We start from the raw sequence: 27,884 nt of genomic DNA on the forward strand, positions 1-27,884 counted from the left end.
CTTTTTCCTGGGGAGGATCAGTTCTGGGAGGAGGGGGAGGGGGCTGATGGGCCAGTCCTCCCTTCCAGGCTCTGCATCTGGGGCTAGAGAACAGCCCAGGAGGTCTAGGCTGAGGGCAAAGGACCCAGGGAAGGGTTCAAGGACAGATTTGCACTGGTTGTGCTCTTCCATCCCAGCAAAAAGCGTTTTGGGTGGGCTGGGGAGGCAATGGCCACGCTCTGGGGGGGGTCAGAGGCAGCTCCTTCCTTGAAGGAAAAGCCTAAACCTGTGGAGAGCAAACCTTGGTGACCTCCTCTGCCTGCTGGCCCTCCCAGAGCAGCAGCAGAAGGCTCTGGAAGGACAGAGCCATGGAGAGCTTCTGTTGAGACCATCAAATAATAATTTACTGTGAGTCAATCTGTGGCTTTGTACAGCTGCCAGGGGCGGGAGGAGACCAAAAGAGGAAGGGATTTGGGGGGGGGCAGAGGAGAAAATAACAAAAGACAGGAAAAAAAAGTCACTTGCTGCAGGCCTGGGTGAAGTGTGAGAGAGTCCTTGGAGGGGCTCATGCTCCCCAGCCCCATCCTCTTCCTCCTCTTCCTTTTCCCCTCCCCCTGTACTCCTCCTCCCCTGCATCCGTTCCGCTGCTTCCTTCGCTTCGCCTCTCTCTCCTTGCGCTCTGCACAGCAGGAACCTCTCCAAGACAGGGCTCAGCCAGCTGAAAGCAGGAGAGGACACTCATCAGAATCCCAAAATCCAGCATGCTGCAGTGGCAAGGCACCTCCAGAGATCATCCAGCCCAACCCCCACCCCTGCCAAAGCAGGGCACCCACAGCAGCTTGCCCAGCAGCACAGTGCCTAGGGGGTTGGAAGCTCTCCACACAAGCAGACTCCACAACCTCTCTGGGCAGCCTGCTCCAGGCCTCCAGCAGCCTCACACCAAACTACTTTCTCCTGCTGCTCACAGGGAACCTCCTGGGTGCCACTTTGTGCCCAGTGCCCTGCTTTAGCTAGAGGAGGTTGGACTGGATGATCTGCAGAGGTCCCTCCCCACCCACACCTCTCTTCTCCCCACCTCCAGCTCTCAATGTCCTCCCTCTACTCCCCACCTCCTGTTCCCAATACTCTCCTGTGCTCTCCAGCTCCCCATATCCTCCCTCTTCTCCCCACCTCCAGCTACCCATATCCTCCCTCTGCTCCCCACCTCCTGCTCCCAATGTCCTCTCTCTTCTCCCCATCTCCAGCTCCCAATGTCCTCCCTCTGCTCCCCACCTCCAGCTCCCAATGTCCTCCCTCTGCTCCCCACCTCCAGCTCCCAATGTCCTCTCTTCTCCCCAGCTCCTGTTCCCAATGTCCTCTCTCTTCTCCCCATCTCCAGCTCCCAATGTCCTCTCTCTGCTCCCCACCTCCAGCTCCCCATATCCTCCCACTGCTCCCCACCTCCTGCTCCCAATGTCCTCTGCTCTCCAGCTCCCCATATCCCCCCTCTGCTCCCCACCTCCAGCTACCCATATCCTCCCTCTGCTCCCCACCTCCAGCTCCCCACATCCTCCTCTGCTCCCCACCTCCCCATATCCTCCCACTGCTCCCCACCTCCTGCTCCCAATGTCCTCTGCTCTCCAGCTCCCCATATCCCCCCTCTGCTCCCCACCTCCAGCTCCCCATATCCTCCCTCTGCTCCCCACCTCCAGCTCCCCATATCCTCCTCTGCTCCCCACCTCCAGCTCCCCATATCCTCCCACTGCTCCCCACCTCCAGCTCCCCATATCCTCCCACTGCTCCCCACCTCCAGCTCCCCATATCCTCCCACTGCTCCCCACCTCCAGCTCCCCATATCCTCCCACTGCTCCCCACCTCCTGCTCCCAATGTCCTCTGCTCTCCAGCTCCCCATATCCTCCCTCTGCTCCCCACCTCCAGCTCCCCATATCCTCCTCTGCTCCCCACCTCCAGCTCCCCATATCCTCCCTCTGCTCCCCACCTCCAGCTCCCCATATCCTCCCTCTGCTCCCCACCTCCAGCTCCCCATATCCTCCCACTGCTCCCCACCTCCTGCTCCCAATGTCCTCTGCTCTCCAGCTCCCCATATCCCCCCTCTGCTCCCCACCTCCAGCTCCCCATATCCTCCCTCTGCTCCCCACCTCCTGCTCCCAATGTCCTCCTCTGCTCTCCAGCTCCCCATATCCTCCCTCTGCTCCCCACCTCCTGCTCCCAATGTCCTCCTCTGCTCTCCAGCTCCCCATATCCTCCCTCTGCTGCCCGTGCCCCTGCCCAGCCCCACTCACCCTCAGGACACCACACACTTGCAGTTCATGCAGCCGGGGCCGCTCTCGTCCGGGGGGTTGAGCTTGCGCAGCTTGTGCTGCCGGATCTCTCGCACCAGGGTGTAGAAGGCATCTTCCACTCCCTGCAGGACAAGCACTGCTTGAACCAGCTGGCCCAGGGGACAGAGCAGAGGAGAGGATTCTGCTCCTCACTGCCCTCTTCAGCAGTGCAGGTTGTGGAGTCGAGGGGGGAAGACTAAGAGGGAGCTCCAAACAGAGAGCGAGGCTGAATGAGCGGCCACAAAGCTTCTCACTCCCTGAGCTTCAGCAGCCTGAAGGAGGTCTACCAAGCCAAGAGAAAAGCCACCACTGAAGGTGGCAGCTGCTCCATTTCCACCTCTGTGCTCTGGGAGGGTCCTGGTGTGGTTCCTCCAGCCCTTGCCAATAGGCTGCAGTGAGGTTAGCCAAGTCCCCTGAGCTCGGCTGACCTGTAGCACCCATGGAGCTTATTCCAGAGCCATGGAAGAAGATCTGAGAAAGCCTCTTTCTTTCACTGCTGCCAGGGCAGGGATCAGACACCTCTCCAGGCTGGAAAAGCCTGGATAAGGGAGGGAAGGTTCTGCTGAAGGCACTGAGCCAAGCAGCTGAGCCCAGCCCTCGCACCCACCTTTACAGAGGTGATGTCTGCCTGTGCCTGGCTCAAGCTGGAGATAAGAGAAGGGGCAGAAGCTGTGGTGTGAGAGAGCTGCTCCTACCTGCCTGGTGTGTGTGAGAGAGCTGCTCCTACCTGTCTGGTTTTGGCAGAGGTCTCTATGTAGGGGATGCCATAGCTGCGAGCCAGGTCCTGTGCTTGCCGCGTCTCCACCGTCCGAGCTGGAAGGTCACATTTGTTTCCCACCAAGACCATGGGAACATCATCTGAGTCTTTCACCCTCTTGATCTGCTCCCTGAAAAGAGGTTTTTAAAGAGATGGTGGAAATCAAGCAGAGTCAGAGAGGCTCAGGTTGGAAGGGAGATTAAGATGCTGTCATGGGTAGGGATACATCACATCAGCTCAGGTTGCCCAAGGCCTCATCCAGCCTGATCCTGAACACCTCCAGGGAGGTTGTGGAGCACAGAAGCACAGAATGTGATCAAAGATCACATTCTGTGCTTCTGTGCTCCACAACCTCCCTGGGCAAGCTGTGCCAGCAGTTAAAGTCTTCTCAATGTGAATGGCTTTATGTGACCATGATCTTGTGTGGTCCTATTTGGCTGTGATCTGAGTTGATTTCCTTTTTAAGGAGGACATGGAGGGGTTGGAGCAGGTCCAGAGAAGGGCAGCAAAGGTGGGGAAGGCTCTGGAGAAGAGGGCTGGGGAGCAGCAGCTGAGGGAGCTGGGGGTGTGCAGTGTGGAGCAGAGGAGGCTGAGGGCAGAGCTCATTGCTCTCTGCAGCTCCCTGAGAGGAGGCTGCAGTCAGCTGGGGTTGGGCTCTGCTGCCTGGTCTCAGGTGATGGAAGGAGAGGACCTGGCCTGAACTTGTGCCAGGGGAGGGTTAGGTTGGAGAGGAGGAGAAATGTCTTTGGTGGCAGAGTGGTGAGGGCTTGGCACAGGCTGCCCAGGGAGGTGGTGCAGTGCCCATGGCTGGAGGTGTTGCAGCAAGCTGTGGCCATGGCACTTGTGCCCATGGTTTGGTGCCCATGGTGGGGCTGGGTTGATGTTGGACTGGATGAACTTGGAGAGCTTTTTCAACCCAAACCATTCTCTTGTTTGCCTCTGGCCAGTCCAAATTTCCAGCCAGAAGCAGCTGGAGGTGCAGCAGGCACCACAAGCATCTCTCATCTCTTTCAATGCAGCAGGAGCTGGCAGTGAGGTCTGACTGCATTGAGCAGGCTGCCACAAAAGCCACTTAAAAGGCTCCATGGAGCATCCTGGGCAGGCAGTTGAAGCACTAAATGGAGTGTCCCAGCCCCATTTAGCTGCAAGGAGATACCTGCTAATGGTTCCCAAGCAGGGAGAGCCAGCCTGGCCCAGGGGAACAGCCTCTGAAAGTGCAAACACAAAGAGCAGAGGGGAAGGGAGATGACAGGCAGTGATTTACAGCAGGATTACAGCCAGGGCTTGGAATGGAGCCAGCAGCCTGCCAGAGAGCAGCCACAGCAGCAGGCTCAGCACAGGGCTGAGTGCTGCTCCCTCCCTCAGACCTCTGTCCACTGCTTCAGCTGCTCCCTCCCTCAGACCTCTGTCCACTGCTTCAGCTAAACCAAGCCCCAAGTGCTTTAGATGCTGTCCCCAGCAGAAGGAGGGCACAGAGCTGCTGGAGTGAGGCCAGAGCAGGCCACAGAGATGCTGCAAGGGCTGGAGCAGCTCTGCTGTGAGCACAGGCTGAGGCAGCTGGGGGTGTGCAGCCTGCAGAGGAGAAGGCTCCAGGGGCACCTGAGAGCTGCTGCCAGAGCCTGAAGGGAGCCTGCAGGAAGGCTGCAGAGAGACTTCTGCTGAGGCTGTCTGGAGCCAGGCCAAGGGGCAATGGTTTGGAGCTGAGGCAGAGCAGGGTTAGAGTGGAGCTGAGGCAGAAGTTGTTGAGTGTGAAGTGGTGAGAGCCTGGCACAGGCTGCCCAGGGAGGCTGTGGAGGCTGAGGTGTTCCAGGCCAGGTTGGATGAGGCCTTGAGCAACCTGTGCTGGAGGAAGATTGAAGCAAAGCCTTGGCACAAGATGACCTTCAAGGTCACTTCCAACCAACTCATGCTCTGAGTGCCTTGGACAACCTGTGCTGGTGGAAGACTGAAGATCCTCTAGTTCCAAGGCTTTCCCCATGGCAGGGGCTTGGCACTAGATGATCTTCAAGCTCCCTTCCAACCCAACTCATCCTCTGAGTGCTTTGAGCAAGCTGTGCTGGTGGGAGGTGTCCCTGCCCACGGCAGGGGATTGAGTAGATAAGTTCTGAGGCCACTTCCACTCTGTGATTCCACAACTCAGTCCAGTGAGTGGTCACAGTGTCACTATGACCCTGCAGACAGTGGACAGCCCAGGCTGGCCCTGAGACATCTCAGCAGCTTGCAGCAACAGCTCTGACTCACCTGGAGCTACACAGGATTATCAGGGACCTGGGCTGATGGAGAGGAACTGAGGTATGTGGTGCTGTGGTGGGCAGAGAAGGGGACAGACAGAGCCATGTCCTGTAGGCTGAGAGGAGACCTCATCACTGACCACAGATAGCTGAGATGTGCCTGTCAGGAGGATGGGGCCAGATTCTGCTCGCTGCTGTCCTGCCATAGGACCAAGGACAATGGACATAAACTCTGTCCCATGCAGAACCTGGCCACCAGCACTCCCTCTGGGCAGCCTGCTCCAGGCTCCAGCACCCTCACACCAAACAAGCTTCTCCTCATGCTCAGCTGCAACCCCTTGGGCTCCACTTTGTGTCCATTGCCTCTTGTCCTGTCCCAGGACAGCACTGAGCAGAGCCTGGCCCCTTCCTGACCCCCACCCCTCAGACATTTGTGGGTTTGGAATCTCTCCAGAGATGGAGACTCCACAACCTCTCTCTGGGCAGCCTGCTCCAGGCCTCCAACACCCTCAGAGTCAAGAAGGTCACACAGGAACACATCCAGGTGGGTTTTGAATGTCTCCAGAGATGGAGACTCCATCCTCTCCCTGGGCAGCCTCCAATGCTCTGCTCCTGCTGTCTGTGCCCTGGTTGATGCCAGGCTGCAGGAGGCCAGGGCTGCCTGCCCCCTGTACATGCAGCCAGCAGAACACAGCAGGCAAGGGGAAGAGCTCTCCCTGCCTGTCCCCTCCCAGGCAGAGCTAGATTGCACTAATGAAGCAATTGCATTAATTAGGGAGGGGATGGAGGGAGGCTGAGGTCACTCTTGAGTCACCATCAACACTCAAACATTGCATTAGTGAGTCTCTGGGGTCAGGAGTGAGCCCTTTGGATGGGTTTTACTGGAGTCTGACAGCTGCTGTCTGCTGCAGCCAGCCCTGGGGAATGGGATGGGTTGGAAGGGAACCTCAAAGCTCAGCCAACTCCAGCCCCCTGCCTTGGGCAGGGACACCTCCCACCAGCACAGCTTGCTCAAGGCCTCATACAGCCTGGTCTGGGACACCTCCAGGGAGGTTGTGGAGCACAGAAGCACAGAATGAGATCTATGATCCCATTCTGTGCTTCTGTGCTCCACAACCTCCCTGGGCAACCTGTGCCAGTGTCTCACCACCCTCACTGCCAACCATTTCTTCCTCCTCTCTGCTCTCACTCTCCCCTCTCCCAGCTCAAAGCCATTGGCCCTCCTCCTGGCACTCCCAGCCCATCTCCAAAGTCCCTCTCCATCTCTCCTGGAGTCCCTTCAGGTACTGAGCTCTACCTGCAGCCTTCTCTCCTTCAGGCTGCACAGCCCCAACTCTTCTGTCCCCACAGCAGAGGCTCTGCAGCCTTCTGCTCATCTTGGTGCCCTCTTCTGGATCCTCTCCAGGTCCACACTGAAGAGATGAAGCCAGAAGAGTGCCACACCTGGCACCAAAGGAGCAACAGTGCTGCCAAGGTGCTGCACATCCCCAGCAGCTCCAGGTCCTCTGCGCTGGAGGACTCACCGCAGCTGCGGTCCCACGGGAGCAGAGCAGAGGGCCAGGCTGTGCTGCCAGGGGGCAGAAGGAGGGCAAGGAGAGGGCAGCAAGCTCCTCAGAATCATAGAATCAACCAGGTTGGAAGAGACCTCCAAGATCCTCCAGTCCAACCTAGCACCCAGCCCTATCCAGTCAACCAGACCATGGCACTAAGTGCCCCAGCCAGGCTTGGCTTCAACACCTCCAGCCACGGCCACTCCACCACCTCCCTGGGCAGCCCATTCCAATGCCAATCACTCTCTCTGACAACAACTTCTTCCTGACATCCAGCCCAGACCTGCCCTGGCACAGCTTCAGGCTGTGTCCCCTTCTTCTGCTGCTGGCTGCCTGGCAGCAGAGCCCAACCCCACCTGGCTACAGCCTCCCTGCAGGCAGCTGCAGGCAGCAATGAGCTCTGCCCTGAGCCTCCTCTGCTGCAGGCTGCACACCCCCAGCTCCCTCAGCCTCTCCTCACAGGGCTCTGCTCCAGGCCCCTCCCCAGCCTTGCTGCCCTTCTCTCCACACCTTCCAGCACCTCAGCATCTCTCTTGAATGGAGGAGCCCAGAACTGGACACAGCACTCCAGGGGTGGCCTGAGCAGTGCGGAGTACAGGGACAGAATAACCTCCATTGTCCTGCTGCCCACACTGTTCCTGATGCAGGCCAGGATGCCATTGGCTCTCTTGCCCACCTGGGCACACTGCTGGCTCATCTTCAGCTACTCTCTACCAGTACCCCCAGGTCCCTTTCCTCCTGGCTGCTCTCAGCCACTCAGTCCCCAGCCTGCAGTGCTGCTTGGGGTTGTTGTGGCCAAAGTGTAGAACCCTGCACTTGGCCTTGTCCAATCTCCTCCCATTGGCCTCTGCCCACCCATCCAGCCTGGCCAGGTCCCTCTGCAGGGCTCTGCTACCCTCCAACAGCTCCACACCTGCTCCTAGCTTGGTGTCATCTGCAAACTTACTGATGCTGGACTCAATCCCCTCGTCCAGGTCATCAATAAAGATACTGAACAGGACTGGGCACAACACTGATCCTTGAGGCACACCACTAGTGCCAGCTGCCAGCTGGATGTGGCACCATTCACCACCACTCTCTGGGCTCTGCCATCCAGCCAGTTCTTGATCCAGCACAGGGTGAACCTGTCCAAACCATGAGCTGCCAGCTTGGCTAGGAGCTTCTTGTGGCAGACAGCGTCCAAGGCTTTGCTGAAGTGCTTCCTGCCCTTGGCAAGGGGCTGTGTGCCAGCTCACCCACCTGTACTGGTGAATGTCCTCGAAGGACTTGGTGTTGTTGATGGCGAAGACGCAGAGGAAGCCCTCGCCGGTGCGCATGTACTGGTCGCGCATGGCACTGTACTCCTCCTGCCCCGCCGTGTCCAGGATGTCCAGCAGGCAGGTCTCCCCATCGATCACCACCTGCTTGCGGTACGAGTCCTGCAGCACCAGGGACAGGGACAGCAGCGGGAAGCTCTTAAAGGGACGGCTCCGAGCCAGCGAAGGGATGCGGCAGTCAGAGAATCATCCACCGGGGCGGAAGGGACCTCCCCAAGCTCAGCCAGCCCCAACCTAGCGCCCAGCCCTGCCCAATCGACCAGACAATGGCACTAAGTGTCCCGTTCGGTCTCCTCTTAAACCAGGAATGGGGACTCCACCTGCAGGGAGCAGGCAGCTGCAAGCTCCTGGTGTGCAGCCCAGCTCCATAGAGTCATAGAACCAAGCAGGGTGGAAGAGAGCTCCAAGCTCAGCCAGCCCAACCTAACACCCAGCCCTGGGCTTGTTTGGTGTGAGGGTGCTGGAGGCTGGAGCAGGCTGCCCAGAGAGCTCCAAGCTCAGCCAGCCCAACCTAGCACCCAGCCCTGCCCAACCAACCAGACCATGGCACTAAGTGCCCCAGCCAGGCTTGGCTTCAACACCTCCAGCCACAGCCACTCCACCACCTCCCTGGGCAGCCCATTCCAATGCCAATCACTCTCTCTGCCAACAACTCCCTCCTAACATCCAGCCCAGACCTGCCCTGGTCCTGGACTTAGCATGGCCAGAGGCAGCTCTGACCCAGTGATGTGTTAGGCTCTGGCATCTTGTTTTGATTTGGTCTCCTGCTGCCTGCCCCAGGTCTGTGCCCTACAGGGAATGTTCTCCATGGAAGCAGGCAGCAGGGAATGCCAACCTTGCATGGCATTTATCTGCACACCCTCCTTACCCTGCTCCCCTCTCCAGCCCCACTCTGCTCCTATCCTCTTCCTAAAGCTGCCATAAGCTCCTCTTCAGCCCTGCTGCTCTTCCACCTGCAAGTCTTAGCAGCCTTCATGCCTTTGCAGATCCCTTAGTTGTGCCCCACACTCCCCCCAGAATCACAGAACTGAATGGTTTGGGTTGGAAGGGACCTGCAGAGCTCATCCAGGCCAACCCCCTGCCAGAGCAGGGGCAGCCAGGGCAGGGCACACAGCAACACATCCAGGGGGGGCTGGAAAGCCTCCAGAGCAGGAGACTCCACAGCCTCTCAGGGCAGCCTGCTCCAGCCTCCAGCACCCTCACACCAAACAAGCTTCTCCTCATGCTCAGCTGCAACCTCCTGGGCTCCACTTTGTGCCCATTGCCTCTTGTCCTGTCCCAGGACAGCACTGAGCAGAGCCTGGCCCCTGTTGCTTGCCACCCACCCTTCAGCTAACCTCTGCCACCTGCCACGTTCATTCTTTCCCCCTCTCTCTCCTGCTCCTCTCTCAGCAGTGCTGTGCTGGCTGCACAGAGTCAGCTCCTGGGCATGAACCAGGGTAGCTTAGTCACAGGAGGGTGGCTTGTTGGTCACATTCAGAGGGCTGGCAGGTACCTCCCAGTGCCTCCTAAATGCCCATCAAGTGAAGCATAATTAAAAGGAGTCAGTCTGGAACGAGTGAGATCATTGAGGTCAGGGGGGACAGGACAAGAGGCAATGGACACAAACTGCACCCCAGGAGGTTCCACCTCAGCAGGCACCATCAGTGTCCTGTGCCACCCTCAGTGAGTCACTTCATGGGCTCCTGGGGGCATGAAGAAGAGTGGGCAGCAGGGCAAGGGAGGTTCTCCTCCTCATCCTCTGTTGTGGCCTGTGGAGACCACAGCTGGAGCACTGAGCCCAGTTCTGGGCTCCCCAGGTCAAGAGGGACAGGGAACTGCTGGAGAGAGCCCAGGGGAGGCTGTGAGGATGCTGAAGGGCCTGGGGCAGCTGTGTGAGGAGGAGAGGCTGAGAGCCCTGGGGCTGAGAGCCTGCAGAGGAGAAGGCTGAGAGGGATCTGAGCAGTGCCTGTGAATATCTGAGGGGTGGGGGTCAGGAGGGGGCCAGGCTCTGCTCAGTGCTGTCCTGGGACAGGACAAGAGGCAATGGATACAAAGCCTGGAGAGGTGGTGGAGTGGCTGTGGCTGGAGGTGTTGCAGCCAAGCCTGGCTGGGGCACTTAGTGCCATGGTCTGGTTGACTGGCCAGGGCTGGGTGCTAGGTTGGGCTGGATGAGCTTGGAGCTCTCTTCCAGCCTGCTTGGTTCTATGATCAGGAAACCTCAACCCCACCCTGCAGGAGAAGGCAACAGATTTGCTCTGATTCCACAGGAGGCACAAAATGACTCATGAGACCCAAACCTTTCACTCCTCCCTGCACTGCTGGCTCTCAGCCCCTGCCCTATCCCTCAGCACCCCTCTCCAGCAGACACCCTGCAGGAGGGGACGAGCTGCTCACTGCTGCCTCCAAACACACACAGCAGCCGAGGGCAGCTTGGCAAGGCACAGGAACATCCTTGCTGAAGAGATCAAGCTGTGGGCTGGAGGTGAGGTGGAGAAGAGCAAGGAGGGCACGAGGAGGCACCCAGCCCCCCACTTACCTCTATTGTGGGGTCGTACTCATCCACAAAGTGGTTCTGGATGAGCTGTATGGTCAGGGCACTCTTGCCTACACCACCAGCTCCCACCACCACCAGCTTGTACTCGGTCATCTTCCAGCCGACCCCAGCTCAGCAGCGCCGGCAGCAGCAGCACCTGCAGGCAGAAGCAGAGCTGGGGGTTAGAAGGCTCCTCGGCAGCACAGCTCCACGGGGGGCAGCAGAGGCAGGGCAGAGGAGCCCAGGCTGTGTGCCTCGGGTCAGGGAAGGCCACTCAGCTGCTAATCCTAGCAGCAGGGTCTCTGTCTCGGTGCCCACCAGCTCCACAGCTTGCAGCAGACCCTCCAAGGGCATCCTGCTCCAGAGGGAAGGCAGCAGCTCTCTGGAGGTGACAGCACTGAAGCTCAGGGCTGGCAAACCACATTTCCCTGGGGTGGGCTCTGGCTGGCCCCAGGAGCTCCACAGTCAGATTGTGTTGGCTGTAATCACTCACAGACTGCATCTGCTTGGAAGGGACCCTCCAAGGGCATCCTGCCCAACCCCCTGCAGGCAGCAGGGACACCTCCAGCCAGAGCAGGCTGCACAGGCACACAGCAAGGCTCAGCTTCAATGGCTCCAGGGATGGGGCCTCAAGCACAGCCCTGGGCAGCCTGGGCCAGCCTCTGCCCACCCTCACTCTGCACAGCTTCCTCCTCAGCTCCAACCTACCTCTGCCCTGCTCCACTTCCAAACCATTGCCCTCAGCCTGTGCCCACAGCCCCTTCTGAGCAGTCCCTCCCCAGCCTGCCTGCAGCTCCCCTGCAGGTACTGAAGTGCAGCTCTGAGCTCTGCCTGCAGCCTTCTCTTCTGCAGCCTCAACAGCCCCAACTCTGCCAGCCTGGCCCCACAGCAGAGCTTCTGCAGCCTCTGAGCATCTTGGTGGCCTCCTCTGGAGCCTCTCCAGCAGCTCCAGGTCTCTCTTGTGTTGGGGTCCCACAGCTGGCCCCAGCCCTGCAGGTGAGGTGTCCCCAGAGCAGAGCAGAGGGGCAGGATCCTCTCTCTCCAGCTTTGCCCACACTGCTCTGGATGCAGCCCAGGCTGCCCTTGGCCTTCTGAGGGTGTGGAGTCTCCTGCTCTGGAGGCTTTCCAGCCCCCCCCGGGTGTGTTGCTGTGTGCCCTGCCCTGGCTGCCCCTGCTCTGGCAGGGGGTTGGACTGGATGAGCTCTGCAGCTCCCTTCCCACCCCTCCCACCCTGTGTTCTGTCACTGCTGTGGGTTCCTCCTCGTGGGCTGCAGTTGCCACTTGCCTGATCTGCTGCCCTGTGTGGATGGGATACAGGAACCTGCCTGGAGGCTACACAGATTTGCAGGAGCACAGCTGCTGTGTGCTCACTGTGCTGCTTGCAGGGCAGGCAGGGTGAGTCCCTCTGCAGCATCTCTTTGCCTCTCCAGAGCCAAAAGCAGGAGATTCCTGAGTGGGCATCCAAACACCTCCAGCCTTCCCTGCAGCAGGAGCTGTGCTAGAGCGGGGATGAGCTTAAATAACTGCCCCCCACCCCCAGCAGCAAGCCTCAGGGGTGTTTAAAGCCCAGTCTGGTGCAGGAGAGGGGCCAGGAGCATCATCTCCTTGTGCCTGAGGTCTACCACGAGCAGCAAGCTGAGGTTTGGGGACCTGAATTGGCTCTGCTGATCCAGACTGGATGATCTCCAGAGGTCCCTTCCAACCTCTACCATTGTGGGATCCATGTGCCAAGCCACCAGCCACAGTGTGGAGCCAGAGCTGCTGCTGCTGCTGCTGCACTGCCTCCCTCGTGGGTTTTCTCCTGTCACAAGGGCTCCTGGCTCCCATCCAAAGCTGTCTAGGAAAGCCTCACCAGGAGCTTCTGCCTGGCAGCAGCAGCTGCTCCCACCCCAGCAGCTGCAGCCATGCAGCTCCCAGCAGACAAGAAACATCTTCCAGCCTTGTTCAGCAAGCCCTGAGGGTAAGCATCCAACCCTGATGGGCACCAGGGAATCAGAGACTCAGGCAGGTGGGAAGAGAGCTCCAAGCTCAGCCAGCACAGCCTAGCACCCAGCCCTGCCCAACCAACCAGACCATGGCACTAAGTGCCCCAGCCAGGCTTGGCTTCAACACCTCCAGCACAGCCACTCCACCACCTCCCTGGGCAGCCCATTCCAATGCCAATCACTCTCTCTGCCAGCAACTTCCTAACAACATCCAGCCCAGACCTGCCCTGGCACAGCTTCAGGCTGTGTCCCCTTCTTCTGATCCAGCCCAGGATGCCATTGGCTCTGCTGCCCACCTGGGCACTGCTGCCTCCTCTGCAGCTCCTCTCTCCCAGCACCCCCAGCTCCCTCTCTGCCTGCCTGCTCTCAGCCACTCTGGCCCCAGCCTGCAGTGCTGCTTGGGGTTGTTGTGGCCAAAGTGCAGAACTCTGCACTTGGCCTTGTTCAGTCTCCTCCCATTGGCCTCTGCCCACCCATCCAGCCTGGCCAGGTCCCTCTGCAGGGCTCTGCTACCCTCCAGCAGCTCCACAGCTGCTCCTAGCTTGGTGTCATCTGCAAACTCACTGCTGCTGGACTCAATCCCCTGCTCCAGGTCATCAACAAAGACATTGAACAGGACTGTGCCCAGCACTGATTCTTGGGGAACACCACTGTTGCCAGCTGCCAGATGGATGTGGAGGAGATGAATGTGCAGGTGAGGGCAGGAGGCATCTCCTCATCTTGTCCCCTGCTGCTGGGCAGCACAGAGGCAAGAAGCAGGATGCTTGGTGCAAGCTTACATGGTAGAGGTGCTGCAGCAGGACCAGAGAAGGACAGCAAAGGTGGGGAAGGGTCTGGAGAAGAGGGCTGGGGAGCAGCAGCTGAGGGAGCTGGGGGTGTGCAGTGTGGAGCAGAGGAGGCTGAGGGCAGAGCTCATTGCTCTCTGCAGCTCCCTGAGAGGAGGCTGCAGTCAGCTGGGGTTGGGCTCTGCTGGTGATGGAAGGAGAGGACCTGGCCTGAAATTGTGCCAGGGGAGGGTTAGGTTGGAGAGGAGAAGAAATGTCTTTGGTGGCAGAGTGGTGAGGGCTTGGCACAGGCTGCCCAGGGAGGTGGGGGAATCCTCATGCCATAGTGGGGCTGAGTTCCTGTTGGACTGGATGATCTTGGAGGGCCTTTTCCAACCCAAATGTCCTGGCTCAGCCTAGGGACCTTCCAGGCTCCTCCACAGAATCACTTTGGCTGGCAAAGCCCTTTCAGCTCACCCAGTCCAACCAGTCTCTACCTCTGCCAAGGCTGAGGCTAAGCCATGCCCCTCAGCACCACATCTCTGCCTCTTTCAAACACCTCCAGGCATGGGCATGGGCATCCAACCACCTCCCTGGGCAGGCTTTCAGAACCCTTTCAGGGAAGAAGTTTCTTCTCATGTCCCACCTAAACCTTCCCTGGGGCAACTTGAGGCCATTTCTTCTCCTCCTATAGCTTCTTCCCTCTGATCTTTGATCACATTGGGTGATTCTGTGCTCCACAACCTCCCTGAAGATGTCCCAGGCCAGGCTGGATGAGGCCTTGAGCAAGCTGTGCTGGTGGGAGGTGTCCCTGCCCATGGCAGAGCTTTGGCACTGGATGATGCTGAAGGTCTCTTCCAACCCAAACTGTTCCAGGAGCCCATCCATGAACAGAAGCCCATTCTCCTCCTGCCCAGCCAGGCAAGGGGAGTGCCAACAAGCCAAGGCAGAGCTGTCAGTGGGTGGTGAAAGCAGGCTCCAACCCCTGGCACATCTTCACCTGAGACAAAGAGCTTCCAGTGGAGCTTTTGGCTGGGAAAACCTCTGCTCTCCTGCTGGGGCTTTGTCAAGCTGGCAGAGCTGGCAGCTGCCCCCCAGCCCAGCTTCCTTGGGCAGAGAGAAGGGGAGGGAGGATAAGTCCATCAAGAAGGAGCTGTGCCCTGCATGCTAATTAATGCCTAATGAGCTCCACAAGTGGGTCAGGGCACAGGGAGGGTTGTTGGAAGCTTGAAAGCCACAAAGGGTAGCTTGGGGTTTTCCCCCTTGCGAGATGCTCAAGCACCAGGGATGGATCCTAGAGGGGAACACAAAACCAGAGGAAGGTGACCTCAGGAAACACATCCAAGGCTCTTCTCCCTGGGAATCTGCAATGGAAATGGGTCTGGCCTGAGGAGCTTCCTGCTGCCTTCAGAACCCACCAGACAGGGATCTCCTCTCCAAAGGGGGTGCTGGGAAGGGTCAGGAACTGTTGGGAGGGGTTTGGGTTTTTGGTCCAGTAAGAAACAGCCCTGCAGGGGCAGATCTGAGAGAGGGAGCAGCAGAACAATCAAGGGGCAGGGCACCTTAAGGAGCCATTAAGAAGGGGCAGCAGGGAGGAGATAAAAGGAAGGGAGCAGGCAGCAACTGCTGGGATCCATCCCTGCTCTGCTGTCCAGCAGGACAGGTTGTCAACAGAGTGACACAGAACTGCCACAAACACAAAGAGCATCAAGCAGTTGGTGCCACAGTGCCCAGCAGCCAGCACTGGTGGCTGGCAGCCCAGAGCCAGCTGTGTGCTGGCTGCAGGCAGAGCAGGCAGAGCAGCAGCACAGGGAGGGGATTCTGCCCCTCCAATCTGCTCTGCTCACACCTCACCTGCAGCACTGCCTCCAGCTCTGGGAACCCAGCACAAGCAGCACCTGGAGCTGCTGGAGAGGCTCCAGAGGAGGCCACAAAGGTGATCAGAGGCTGCAGAGCCTCTGCTGTGGGGCCAGGCTGGGAGAATTGGGGCTGTGCAGTCTGGAGAAGAGAAGGCTGCAGGCAGAGCTCAGAGCAACCTTCCAGTAGCTGAAAGAGGCTCCAGGAGAGCTGGGGAGGGACACTGGACAAGGGCTGGCAGTGCCAATTCAGGTCCCCAAACCCAAGCTTGCTGCTCGTGGTAGACCTCAGGCACAAGGAAATGATGCTCCTGGCCCCTCTCCTGCACCAGACTGGGCTTAAACTGCAGCCCACGAGGAGGAACCCACAGCAGTGACAGAACACAGGGTGGGAGGGGTGGGAAGGGACCTGCAGAGCTCATCCAGGCCAACCCCCTGCCAGAGCAGGGGCAGCCAGGGCAGGGCACACAGCAACACATCCAGGGGGGGCTGGAAAGCCTCCAGAGCAGGAGACTCCACAGCCTCTCAGGGCAGCCTGCTCCAGCCTCCAGCACCCTCACACCAAACAAGCTTCTCCTCATGCTCAGCTGCAACCTCCTGGGCTCCACTTTGTATCCATTGCCTCTTGTCCTGTCCCAGGAAAGCACTGAACAGAGTCTGGCCCCCTCCTGACCCCCACCCCTCAGATATTCACAGGCACTGCTCAGATCCCTCTCAGCCTTCTCCTCTGCAGGCTCTCAGCCCCAGGGCTCTCAGCCTCTCCTCCTCACACAGCTGTCCCAGGCCCTTCAGCATCCTCACAGCCTCCCCTGGGCTCTCTCCAGCAGTTCCCTGTCCCTCTTGACCTGGGGAGCCCAGAACTGGGCTCAGTGCTCCAGCTGTGGTCTCCACAGGCCACAACAAAGGATGAGGAGGAGAACCTCCCTTGCCCTGCTGCCCACTCTTCCTCATGCCCCCAGGAGCCCATGAAGGGGCTCTCTGAGGGTGGCACAGGACACTGATGGTGCCTGCTGCTCCATAGTGGAGCTGTTGCCTCCCAGCTGTGCCTCTCACCCATGGCTGCAGCTGCTCATGCAGGGCACAGGAGCCCAGGGGCCTGCTCCATCACCTCTGCCACAGCCTCCAGCATCTCCTGGCAGTGCTGCACAATCAGCAGAAGCTGGGGAGGTGTGTGGGGGGGTGTTGTTTCCTTCCAGAGCTTCCTGGGGAGCCCAGAGCAAAGCCAAGAGGCAGGATTTGGGTGGGCCCACAGCCAGCAGCCACAAGCACAGCAGGGCTGAAAAAGCAGGCAGAGAGAAGGCTGTAAGGCTGGGGGAGATGTGGCTGCAGCTCAGCAGGGCTGCCTGACAGGCTGGTGAGGAGAGGAGCAAAGGCTCTGAGAGAAGCAGGGCAGCTGAGGGCCCTCTGGCACAGCTTCAGCTTCTGCAACTTCCTCAGCTCATCTCCAGGCTCTCAGGACACCTCTGAGCAGATCCAGGTCTAGCCACAGCACTGCATTTGAGACAGCTCTGGAAGCCTCTCCCTGCCTCTTAAGACTCAGCCTAGGTGATGCTCAGCCACTGATGGAGCAAAGGCCAGCACAGGGCTCTGACCCTCAGTGCACCATCAGGAGCTCCCTGCAGTCACAGCAACCAGCCTGGATGCTGGAAAGAGGAGTGGAGAGGAAGCAGCTTTGGCCTGCCCTCCAGGGATGACAACTTGCTGTGGAGGACCAGAGAGTCACAGAACCAAGCAGGCTGGGAGAGAGCTCCTCTGACAACAGCCCAGGGTGGGAGCTTGGCTGCTCCTGTGCCAGTTGGGGGTGATACAAAGGAGTGAGGCAAGACTGGCAACTCCCAGCTGCAGCCACTGAGCAGGGGAACCAACCAGGGGCACCATGCAACTAGGATGGGGCTGGCACCCACACCAACCAGAGCCAGCCTGAAGGACCATGCTGCCCTCCTGGGCTGGCACCCACACCAACCAGAGCCAGCCTGAAGGACCATGCTGCCCTCCTGGGCTGGCACCCACACCAACCAAAGCCAGCTGGGTACCCACAGCAGGCACAGGGCTGCTTCTGAAGGAGCAAAGCAGCCACAAGGTGGTGGTTTTGCAGCAGGCAGCTGCTGAGGAACAAGGATGAGGATGAGGAGGAGAGGGGAAAACCCACCCAGCACTGCTTCCTCTTCTCTGTGTCTCTCAGGCAGAGCTGAGAGCAGCTCTGATGAGGTGCAGGCTCCCAGCAGCAAGTGCAAAGCATGAGAACCTCAACAAAGAGCCTCCTTGGGCAAGAGGGGCCAGCCCCAGGGCTCTATTTGCATCTCTGGGCCGTGCAGGTTGTGCAAGCAGCAGGAGGGGAGGGCAGGCAGGGCAGGGCCCTGGCAGGAGCTCTGCAGAGGGGCTGGCAGCAGCACGCTGCTGACTCAGGCACAGCAGAGCTGCTTTCGTTTGCTCTGCCTGGCTCAAAGCCCTCCCAGGGGAAAGCAGAGCAGGCAGCAGAGAGCCACCAGGCAGGGCTTGTAGTGCTGAGCCAAAAGCAAAGCAGCCTTTGGGGGAGAGGAGGAGGAGGGAATGGGGGTTCCCTGCCTCCCCAGCTGGCTGCCTGCCCTGCAGGGACAACCTTCACCAAGGCTGGTCCTGCCCAGGCCATCAGCTGCAGCAGACCACAGATGTGCCATGGCCAAGCCTCCACACACAGCCATGGAACTGTCTGGGTGGAAAGAGACCTCCAAGCTCATCCAGTCCAACACCAACCCAGCCCCACCATGGGCACCAAACCATGGCCACAAGTGCCATGGCCACAGCTTGCTGCAACACCTCCAGCCATGGGCACTGCACCACCTCCCTGGGCAGCCTGTGCCAAGCCCTCACCACTCTGCCACCAAAGACATTTCTCCTCCTCTCCAACCTAACCCTCCCCTGGCACGAGTTCAGGCCAGGTCCTCTCCTTCCATCACCTGAGCCCATGCAGCAGAGCCCAACCCCAGCTGACTGCAGCCTCCTCTCAGGGAGCTGCAGAGAGCAATGAGCTCTGCCCTCAGCCTCCTCTTCTCCACACTGCACACCCCCAGCTCCCTCAGCTGCTCCTCCCCAGCCCTCTTCTCCAGACCCTTCCACACCTTTGCTGCCCTTCTCTGGACCTGCTGCAGCCCTCAGTATCCTTTTGGCAGTGAGGAGCCCAAAACCCAGCACCCAAGCTGTGGCCTCAGCAGTGCCCAGCACAGAGGCACCATCCCTGCCCTAGCAGCAGAAGAAGGAACAGCATTGGGTGAGCAGGCAGAAGGGGCAGGCACAGACTGACTGCTCACAGCCAGAGAATGGTTTTGCTGAGCAGGCAGGAGGCTGCACACAGCAGGGACACTAAGAGGCTTCAAGGACCCAGCACTGTGCCAGATGCCTCTGCTGGGATGCTCCTCAAACACAGATGCCAGATCTGGTACCAAAGCTCAGCAGGGAAAGGCAAGAGAGGGAACAGCAGAGCAAGACATCCCCTGTGGAGCTTAACTTCAAGACTCTGAGACATCTTCCCTCTGGAATTCAAAGCTTCCTGAAAGTTTTCATCTCTTCTCTCTTGTCCTCCTTGTCCTGCAGGAGCATCAGCTGGAAAATCAAAACTGAGCCCAAGCCAACCTCAGAAGTTCACCAAGGCCAAGTGCAAGGTCCTGCAGCTGGGGCAGGGCAATCCCCAGCACAGATCCAGGCTGGGGGAGGAGTGGCTGAGAGCAGCCTGCAGGAGAAGGCCTTGGGGGTGTCAGTTGGTGCCAGAGTGCCCAGCAGCCAGCACTGGTGGCTGGCAGCCCAGAGCCAGCTGTGTGCTGGCTGCAGCCAGAGCAGGCAGAGCAGCAGCACAGGGAGGGGATTCTGCCCCTCCAATCTGCTCTGCTCACACCTCACCTGCAGCACTGCCTCCAGCTCTGGGAACCCAGCACAAGGAGCACCTGGAGCTGCTGGAGAGGCTCCAGAGGAGAGCACCAAGATGCTCAGAGGCTGCAGAGCCTCTGCTGTGGGGCCAGGCTAGCAGAGTTGGGGCTGTGCAGCCTGGAGAAGAGAAGGCTCCAGGAGACCTCAGAGCAGCTTCCCTCCCTGCCCACAGTAAATAATTAACCAGCCCAGAAGAGTCCTCTTGGCCCCTCCTCCCCCAATCGATCCTGCTTGGCACCACCGTGCCACCCTCTGGGTCAGGGCACCCAACTGCTGCCCAGAGCCTTGCAAGGGGCACAGAGGAGTGGTGGAAGCATTGACTCAAGCATGGCACAGGTGCAAAGGGCAGGCAGCTGCAGAGGGCTCCAAGGACTGTGAGCAGACAGCTCTGACACACAGGGCTGAGCTCACTCACTGCAGTGGCACTGCCGCAGCCAGCGGCTCAGGGCTGCCAGGGCATGGCACAGCTCCTGGGAGCAAGAGCACAGGGAGGGGATTCTGCCTCCTTGAGACCCCATCTGCAGCACTGCCTTCAGTTCTGTGCCCTCAGCACGAGGACCTGGAGCTGCTGGAGAGTGTCCAGAGGAGGCCACCAGGATGAGCAGAGGGCTGGAGAAGCTCTGCTGTGGGGCCAGGCTGGGAGAGTTGGGGCTGTGCAGGCTGGAGGAGAAGGCTCAGGCAGAGCTCAGAGCAGCTTTCCAGTAGCTGAAGAGGCTCCAGGAGAGCTGGGGAAGGATTCTGGACCAGGGCTGGGAGTGCCAGGATGAGGGACAGTGGCTTTGAGCTGGGAGAGGGGAGAGTGAGAGTGGAGAGGAGGAAGAGATTGTTGGCAGTGAGGGTGGGGAGACACTGGCACAGGCTGCCCAGGGAGGTCATGGATGTCTTCTACCTGGAGGTGTTGCAGGCCAGGCTGGATGAGGCCTTGAGCAACCTGTGCTGGTGGAAGATTGAAGATCTCTAGTTCCAAGGACTTGCCCATGTCAAGGGGCTTGGAACCAGATGATCTCCAAGGTCCCTTCCAACCCAACTCATTCTATGAGTGCCTTGAGCAACCTGTGCTGGTGGAAGACTGAAGAACCTCTAGATCCAAGGCTTTGCCCATGGCAGGAGGCTTGGCACTAGATGATCTTCAAGGTCACTTCCAACCCAACTCATTCTATGAGTGCCTTGAGCAACCTGTGCTGGTGAGAGCTGTCCCTGCCCATGGCAGGGGCTGGAGCTGGCTGAGCTTTGAGGTCTCTTCCAACACAACCCATTCTGTCAATTTGATCTTCAATTGCTTCCACAGAATTCATTCAAGTTGGAAAAGGCCTCTGAGATCATCAATCCTAACCCTCTCCTTAGGACACAGAAGGAAATTCACTTCAGAAAAGGTACTAAGAGCAGCAGAGGCAGAAATGAAGAGTTGGGAAAACCCTCTGGAATTGCAGGGGCAGCCTTGCTGGGACAGCCCAAAACCCCAGGGAGAGGCAGGAGAGCATTCCCACTGAGCAAACCTCTTCCCACTCACCCAGGTTGGGTTTAGCTTCACATTCATCCTGCTTTAAAGACATTCCAGGTCTGGCTGAGCTGGCTAGGAAGTGTTCAGTAACAACCTCCACCAGGAATGTGGAGAGGAAAACTGCCTCCCTGAAGGCTGAAACAGCATGGAGAGAGAGGGGCTGGAGGAGGGGGGTGGAAAGAGAGAGAGGGGCTGGAGGGAGGGGAGGGTAAGAGAGAGCCACCAGGAACAGGTTTCTAAAAGCAAAAGATGCTGCTGGTGATGGGCACAGGAGGGCAGAGGAGCTGGGGAAGGAGGCAACAGAAGGTTGCAGCACCAAGACTCAGCAGCCCATTCGGTATGTGGGAGGGTAGCAGAGCCCTGCAGAGGGACCTGGCCAGGCTGCATGGGTGGGCAGAGGCCAATGGGATGAGACTGAACAAGGCCAAGTGCAGGGTTCTGCACTTTGGCCACAACAACCCCAAGCAGCACTGCAGGCTGGGGCCAGAGTGGCTGAGAGCAGGCAGGCAGAGAGGGAGCTGGGGGTGCTGGCAGAGAGGAGCTGCAGAGGAGGCAGCAGTGCCCAGGTGGGCAGCAGAGCCAATGGCATCCTGGGCTGGCTCAGGAGCAGTGTGGGCAGCAGGACAAGGGAGGTTCTTGTGCCCCTGTGCTCAGCACTGCTCAGGCCACCCCTGGAGTGCTGTGTCCAGTTCTGGGCTGCTGAATTGCAGAGAGATGTTGAGGTGCTGGAAGGTGTTTGGAGAAGGGCAGCAAGGCTGGGGAGGGGCCTGGAGCAGAGCCCTGTGAGGAGAGGCTGAGGGAGCTGGGGGTGTGCAGCCTGCAGCAGAGGAGGCTCAGGGCAGAGCTCATTGCTGCCTGCAGCTGCCTGCAGGGAGGCTGTAGCCAGGTGGGGTTGGGCTCTGCTGCCAGGCAGCCAGCAGCAGAAGAAGGGGACACAGGCTCAAGCTGTGCCAGGGCAGGTCTAGGCTGGATGTTGTTAGGAAGTTGTTGTCAGAGAGAGTGATTGGCATTGGAATGGGCTGCCCAGGGAGGTGGTGGAGTGGCCGTGGCTGGAGGTGTTGCAGCCAAGCCTGGCTGGGGCACTTAGTGCCATGGTCTGGTTGGTTGGGCAGGGCTGGGTGCTAGGTTGGGCTGGCTGAGCTTGGAGCTCTCTTCCAGCCTGCTTGGTTCCATGACTCTACACTACTTTCCTCACTCTTTTCCAGCACACTGGAGGCTGAGAAGGCCACAAGCTTGGTTTGCATTCCTCTTACTGAGACAGCACTTCATTAAAGGTCTCAGAAGAGAGTCCTGCACCTGGGCAGGAACAAGCCCCTGCAGCAGTACAGGTGAGGGCTGACAGGTGAGGAAAGCAGCTCCATGGAGTCCTGGTGGACAATAAGGTCTCATGGGACAGCAATGTGCCCTGGAGGCCAAGAAGGTCAACAGTCTCCTGGGGTGCATGAAGAAGAGTGTAGCCAGCAGGGCAAGGGAGGATCTCCTCCCCCTCTACCCTGGTGAAACCACATCTGGAGTACTGTGTCCAGCTCTGAGCTCCTCAGTTCAAGAGGGGCAGGGAAGTTCTGGACAGAGTCCAACTGAGGCTAGGAAGATGATGAAGAGACTGGGGGATGTCTGAGGAGGGCAGCCCAGGAGGGAGACAAATTCAGGCTGCACCAGCAGCAGCAGAGTGGGGTGGGGGTTGGTGTCATCTCCAGCCAAAGCAAAGGTGAGCTGAGCTTTGCAGCTGCTCTTCAGGGGGAGGAGAGCTGGGTGAGAGGTGGCCATGTGGACAAGGATGCCTCAGCACCTCTGCTCTTACAGGCAGAAGCTTCCTATAACTTTTCCAACCCTCCCTAGGAAAACCAGAGGAGAAAAAAACATCAAAAGGCAAATGTTCAGCCTGGTTTTCCCCTCCCCCTCCAGCCCAACACAACAGAGAGGATGTCCCTTTGAGAGCCTCCAGCCCACAGGTTACCAAAGCCACCAAGTCAGACCTTCTCCTGCCAGCAGGTCTGCCAGGGAGCCTCACAAAGCAGCACTGGATGATGCAACTGGACAGGGAAACCTGTATGGTCCTCCCATCACTGCTAACTCCCCTCAGCATGAGGATCTTCTGGGGTGTGAGGGTGCTGGAGGCCTGCAGCAGGCTGCCCAGAGAGGTTGTGGAGTCTCCTGCTCTGGAGACTTTCAAGCCCTGATCCAGATGTGTTCCTGTGTGCCCTGCCCTGGATGCCACTGCTCTGCCAGGGGGATTGGATGATCTCCAGAGGTCCCTTCCAACCCCTACCATTCTGTGGCTCCTCTCAGGAGAGAACCATCCCAAGGATAACTCCCTGGGAGCAGGTAAAGTGTCCCTAGGCTCCTAAGTCCTATTTCAATAGTACAGCAACATCCCAAACTGAGCTAATTATTGCTAATTACAAAATCATTTTGATGTCAAGGTATTACCACACAGACTCCATCTCTTCTTAATTAAAAGAAAGAGGAGGTTGACCCAGACATAAAGAGACATGCTGGCAGCTGCCACCCCCACCACAGACTCCTCTGCCAGGATTGCAGGAGGGACCTGGATGGATTCAAAGTCACAGATGCATTATGAAGCCCTTAGGAGACCCCCCCCAAATCATCAGCTGGAGCTCTGCAAGGATAAACCCATCAGCAAACCTGACCAGGAGTAGCCAGCATCCTCCACACAACCCACTAGGAACTCTTCAGTTGAGCCCAGGCAAAGCCTCACGCTGTTCAAACCCAGCTCCTGCCCCAGCCTGCACAACCCACCCGTGCCAACCAGGCTGGGGCACATCACAGCAAAGCCTCAGCAGGAATCTGGACCCCTACTGCATCTCTGTGACCTACCCAGGGGCAACTCCACATGACTTTAGGTCACTGAAATAGCCAATGGCATGATCCAAGTCTTGGATCTGGGGATCCTGATGTTGGTCAAGCCCCTGCTGCTGCTCCTTCCAGCTGTCCTAAGCCTCTCTCTCTCCAGCTGCTGCAGAGGTTCACCAAGGCTCTCCGATTTCACATCAGCCCTTTTGTCTCCAGGCATCCTTGCTCCAGGGTCAAGCAAGCCACCATGTGCACCTGCTCCCACCTGAGGGTGTAGAGGTTGCACCCCAGACACCAGGAAACCCTTAAAGGAGCAAGCAGGATGAGAGCAATGCCTGCTCCAGTGTCCCTGGAAGGATGAGAGGCACCACCAGCCCCACGGAACTACACACGGTGGGAATGGAGAAGCTGGCAGGCACAGGGGCACCTGTGCACAGCTGTGCTCCACCACCTGTGCACCTCCTCCGTGTTTCGCCACCACCTGGCACTGCCATGAGGCTGGGCAGTCCTGAGGGGGGCTGGGGGCAGCCAGAGCCCAGTGGGCTTTAGCCGGGGGGGCGGGGTGGGGAGTCCAGTGCTCTTCTCTGGGAAGCATCACAGGGGCTCTATGGGGAACGCCAAGGGGAGGAGGGAAGGAGGATGCAAGGGGCTGAGAACTGGGTGTGTCAGGAAGGGGAGGGAAAGAGAGGGGAAGGAGCTGTAGAGCAGGGGGTGTAAGAGAAGGGAGAGGGGGTCGAGAGGGCTGCAGCTAAGGTCCATGATGGGGAGCAGGAAGACAAGGAAAGGGGGCTGGAGCTTGGGATGAGAAAGGCTGGAGGGAGCAGGAAGGGGCTGGAGGAGGAAGAAGGGAGATGGAGGACAGGGAAAAGAATGGTCTATGGGGGAGCCGATGGGCACGGCCCAAGGGGGTGCAAGAGGGAGGAAGGAGGGGCCAAGGCGGGGCGAAGGGAAGAAGGAGGACCCAGGAGGGTGCAGTGGCGGGGGGGACGGCGGCGCCTTACTCCCCCATGTCGGCGGCTACCGGGGGCCGGGGTCGTCGGGCAGCGCCCAGGCAGCAGAGTCATGGCGCGGGCAGATGGGTCCGCGCCACCGCCTCCCAGCACCTCCCGGCCCCACCGCTGCCCACCGACCCAGGGCTCCCTCCCTCCCGCCTCCCCCGGAGCACGGCAGAGACACCGCCAGCACAGGGGGCACAAACTTCCCGGGGTAGGGGGGGGTGCAACGGCCCCGCTAACAGGTGGCGGTGGCGGCGCTGCCGGCCCGGCCCGGCCCCGCCTGCAGGCAGTGGGCGCAGCCCCCGCGACGGCACCTCCCACCCCCCTCCCCCCCCGGCCCCAGCCCCGTTCCCGGCGGTCACTCACCGGCTCGCCCACCCCAGCGGGTGGGATGCGAGGCGCGGAAGTTTAAAGCGGGATAAGATTATTCTCTGGGCTTTCTTCCAACGGAGACAAATCAAATGAGAAGAGGCACCCCCCCGAGGCGGACGAAACCGCTCCTCCACCCTCCCCGGCCGCTGCCGCTGCCGCTCCTCCCCGCCCGGCCCAGTCCCGCCGGGGGTTCAGCCGCTCGTCGGCTCAGCGGCCAGGCGAAGTTTCCACCGCGGTGGTGGAGGCGCCCCCGGTGTGCCGCGCCCGCCCCGCATTGGCACCGGGCGCCGGGGCGCTGTGCCGCTGCCGCCGCCGCCGCCCGGACAATGTGCGTGCGGGGGGAGAGCGGCGGAGCGGGAGCGCGCCCCGCCGGCGGCCGCGGCACACGCCCCGCGCCCCGCCCCGCCGCGCTCAGCCGCCGCCCCTGATAGGCGGCCCCCGCCGCCGCCGCCCTCCGGCTGGGCTGCGCTCCCGTCAATCAGCAGGCACCGCCCGCCCACCGCGGCCTGGCCGCGGGGCGGCCCCGAGGGCGGTCCCTGGGGCGGCTGGGAGCGGGGGGAGGGCGGCAGCCGCCGCCTCGCCCTGCAGGCTGCCTCCGGGGCTGCTGCTGCTGCTGTCCCCTGCCCCCCGCCCCTCACCCCCGGGGGCCGCGGGGCTTTCGCTGTTCGTCCTCATGGCCGGCGCTCTCCCGGCCGCCCCGCGACGGCCCCTCCTCGGGAGCTGCCCGCCGCCGGGGCGAGGGGAAGGCCTGGCCGGCGCTGTGCTGCAGGCGCCGACTGCCTCCCAGCCTCTCCTCCCTCCCTGCCTCCCCTCCCTCCCGCTGCTTTCGGGCCGCCCTCCCCTGCGGCTGCGGGACTGCTCTTCCCGCGGGGGCAGCCAGAGGCGCCGCCGTTCGCCCGGTAGCGGCAGGAGCTACCCCGACGCGGAGTGCGGGGTGGGTGAGCAGCTTGCTGCCCTCCTGCCCCGGTCTGCGTCCCGCTGCGCCAGCTCGGGAGCACAGCTGCTGCCGTCTAAAGGGCCCAGCCCTGCAGGTATCGCGGCGGGCAGAGCCGCCGCCCTGCCTTTGACCTGCACGCCGCACTCCGGGCACCAAGCAGTGCCCAGCTGGCCCTCGGCTGCCCTTGCAGGCCAGGCACCGGGCAATGCCCAGCCGACCCTCGGGTGCCCTTGGAGGCCGGGCACCGGGCAGTGCCCAGCCGCCCCTCGGCTGCCCTTGGAGGCCAGGCACCGGGCAGTGCCCAGCCACCTCTCAGCTGCCCTTGGAGGCCTGGTGGTGCCCGGTGCTCAGCCACCCGCGGAGGCCTTGAGTCTGCTGGGACGTGGTCGGTAGCACCGGTCCCTGTCTGTAGGCGATACCGGCGCAGCTTGCCGGGCCCTTAGAAAGGCCTAGGACAAGCAACCACCGCATACGATTCAGGAGCCGTTTAGACAGAAGGCAAAGCTCCTGAAGGGGTTTTGTCTGGGGCAGCTGAGGTCTGGCAGGGCTTGGCGGCAGAGATCCTGCATCAACTGCAAGCCTCCCCTTGCAGGCAGCGGTGTGAGCCTGGCGAGAGGCTTGCTCTGATCCTGTGTGGGTCCCACAAGGAAACCTTGGTGGGCTCAAGCTTCATTCGGTGAGCTGAAGTCTTGTCAATGCAGTACTGCCCCAGCCGGTCACAGCCAGCCTGGTACCAAGTGGTTCTACTGCCAGGCGCTGTGATGCCCCTGCTGCTTTCGGGCAGTGGTTGTTAGCCAGCAGCACTGAGAAGCAGAATCATTAACGCTGGAGGAGAAAGACCTTTAAGATCATCACTGAGTCCAACTGTCACTCACCCACCGTGGCCACTAAAAGATACCCTGAAGCACCACATCCACGTACAGCATCTTGGAGACTCCTAGGGACAGTGACTCCACCACCACCCTGGGCAGCCTGTGCCAAGCCCTGACCACTCTTGCGGCAAAGGTATTTGTCCTCCTCTCCAACCTAACCCTCTCCTGGCACAACTTAATCCCATCTCCTCTGGCCCCATCTAGTTCCTTGAGTGCAGAGCCCAGCCCCCACCTGCCCGCAGCCTCCTCTCGGGGAGCTGTAGAGAGCAGGGAGGTCTCTTCTCCAGACCCAACGAACCTGCGCTCCCTCGGCCGCTGCTCGACGAGAAGCGAGCAAGCTTTGGCGCAGTCCCTGACACCCCATCCAGCGCGGGATGTTCCTGCTCCTTCGTCTCCAAGCCCGCAGCCACACAACTTGTTTCCCCGGAGAAGAGGATCTAAAGTAACCTGAAACCGGCTCTAGAAAGCATTGTCGTGGACGCTGGCTTTGACACATCACACAAAGGCAGCTCCGTGCCCTGCAGAGCTCCTAGCTCGAGTGTAGGTGAAGCAAGCTCCCCAAGGACAGCCTCTGAGAGAGGCTGTGCAGGTTTCTTCAGGTCCCTCGGACTTGTTGCACCAGCGCAGGCAAACCTGCCGGAGCGCTTCGGGAGCGCCAGCACCGCAACCAGGCAAGCCCAAACAACACCACCGCCGCCAGCAGCTGAAGCTTTAACCTACCTCGAAAACGCTTCGCTCGCTTCTACCGAGCCTCCTTGCTTCCGAAGGAGCTGCGGGCCTGCAGCTGGCAGGGGCGCAGGCAGCATCGCCGGGGCGGGCGGGCGGCCGGCGGTGGGAGCGGCCGCAGGCAGCGGGGCGCTGGGATCCGCCGCAAGCAGCCGCACGCAGGGCGCCTGTCCCGGCTTGTTCGGGCCGCGGCTGGCGAGCGGGCAGGGCACGGCACGGCGGCACGGCACGGCACGGCACGGCGGCAGGCAGCCATCCGGCTTTGCCGAGCATCCCGAGCGTGCGGGAGCTCCTGATGGAAGGTGTCCAGAGAAGGGCCGCGAAGGTGATCCAGGAGGGAGGCGGTGACAGGTGGAGGGATCAGCGCTGGGATCGGTCTGGTTTAAGTTCTCCCGTTGGTGCCATGGGGCACCAAGGCAGCCTCAGCACCAAGCTGTGTGCTGTGGCTGACAGCTGGAGGGAAGGATGCATCGAAGGGCACCTGGGCAGGCT

At 60.3% G+C, this 27,884-nt stretch overlaps 2 protein-coding genes across 2 annotated transcripts; one reads left to right on the plus strand and one right to left on the minus strand.

Moving 5' to 3' along the window:
- Positions 1-356: 356 nt before the first annotated feature.
- HRAS (HRas proto-oncogene, GTPase) lies at positions 357-25,021 on the minus strand. Its single transcript, XM_064163115.1, has 6 exons — positions 24,852-25,021; positions 10,674-10,827; positions 8,079-8,257; positions 3,029-3,188; positions 2,263-2,384; positions 357-697 (listed from the first exon to the last, which is right to left on the minus strand). The coding sequence occupies exons 2-5, from the start codon at positions 10,782-10,784 to the stop codon at positions 2,265-2,267; spliced, it is 570 nt and encodes a 189-aa protein (XP_064019185.1). The 5' UTR covers positions 10,785-10,827; positions 24,852-25,021; the 3' UTR covers positions 357-697; positions 2,263-2,264.
- LOC135186344 (collagen alpha-1(I) chain-like) lies at positions 24,380-27,740 on the plus strand. Its single transcript, XM_064163991.1, has 4 exons — positions 24,380-24,569; positions 24,728-24,871; positions 24,938-26,179; positions 27,289-27,740. Exons 1-4 carry the CDS (start codon positions 24,380-24,382, stop codon positions 27,738-27,740), a joined length of 2,028 nt encoding a protein of 675 aa, XP_064020061.1.
- Positions 27,741-27,884: the final 144 nt, after the last annotated feature.

The sequence above is a fragment of the Pogoniulus pusillus genome, chromosome 24 (assembly GCF_015220805.1).
Source record: "Pogoniulus pusillus isolate bPogPus1 chromosome 24, bPogPus1.pri, whole genome shotgun sequence".
NCBI classification, from domain to species: Eukaryota; Metazoa; Chordata; class Aves; order Piciformes; family Lybiidae; genus Pogoniulus; species Pogoniulus pusillus.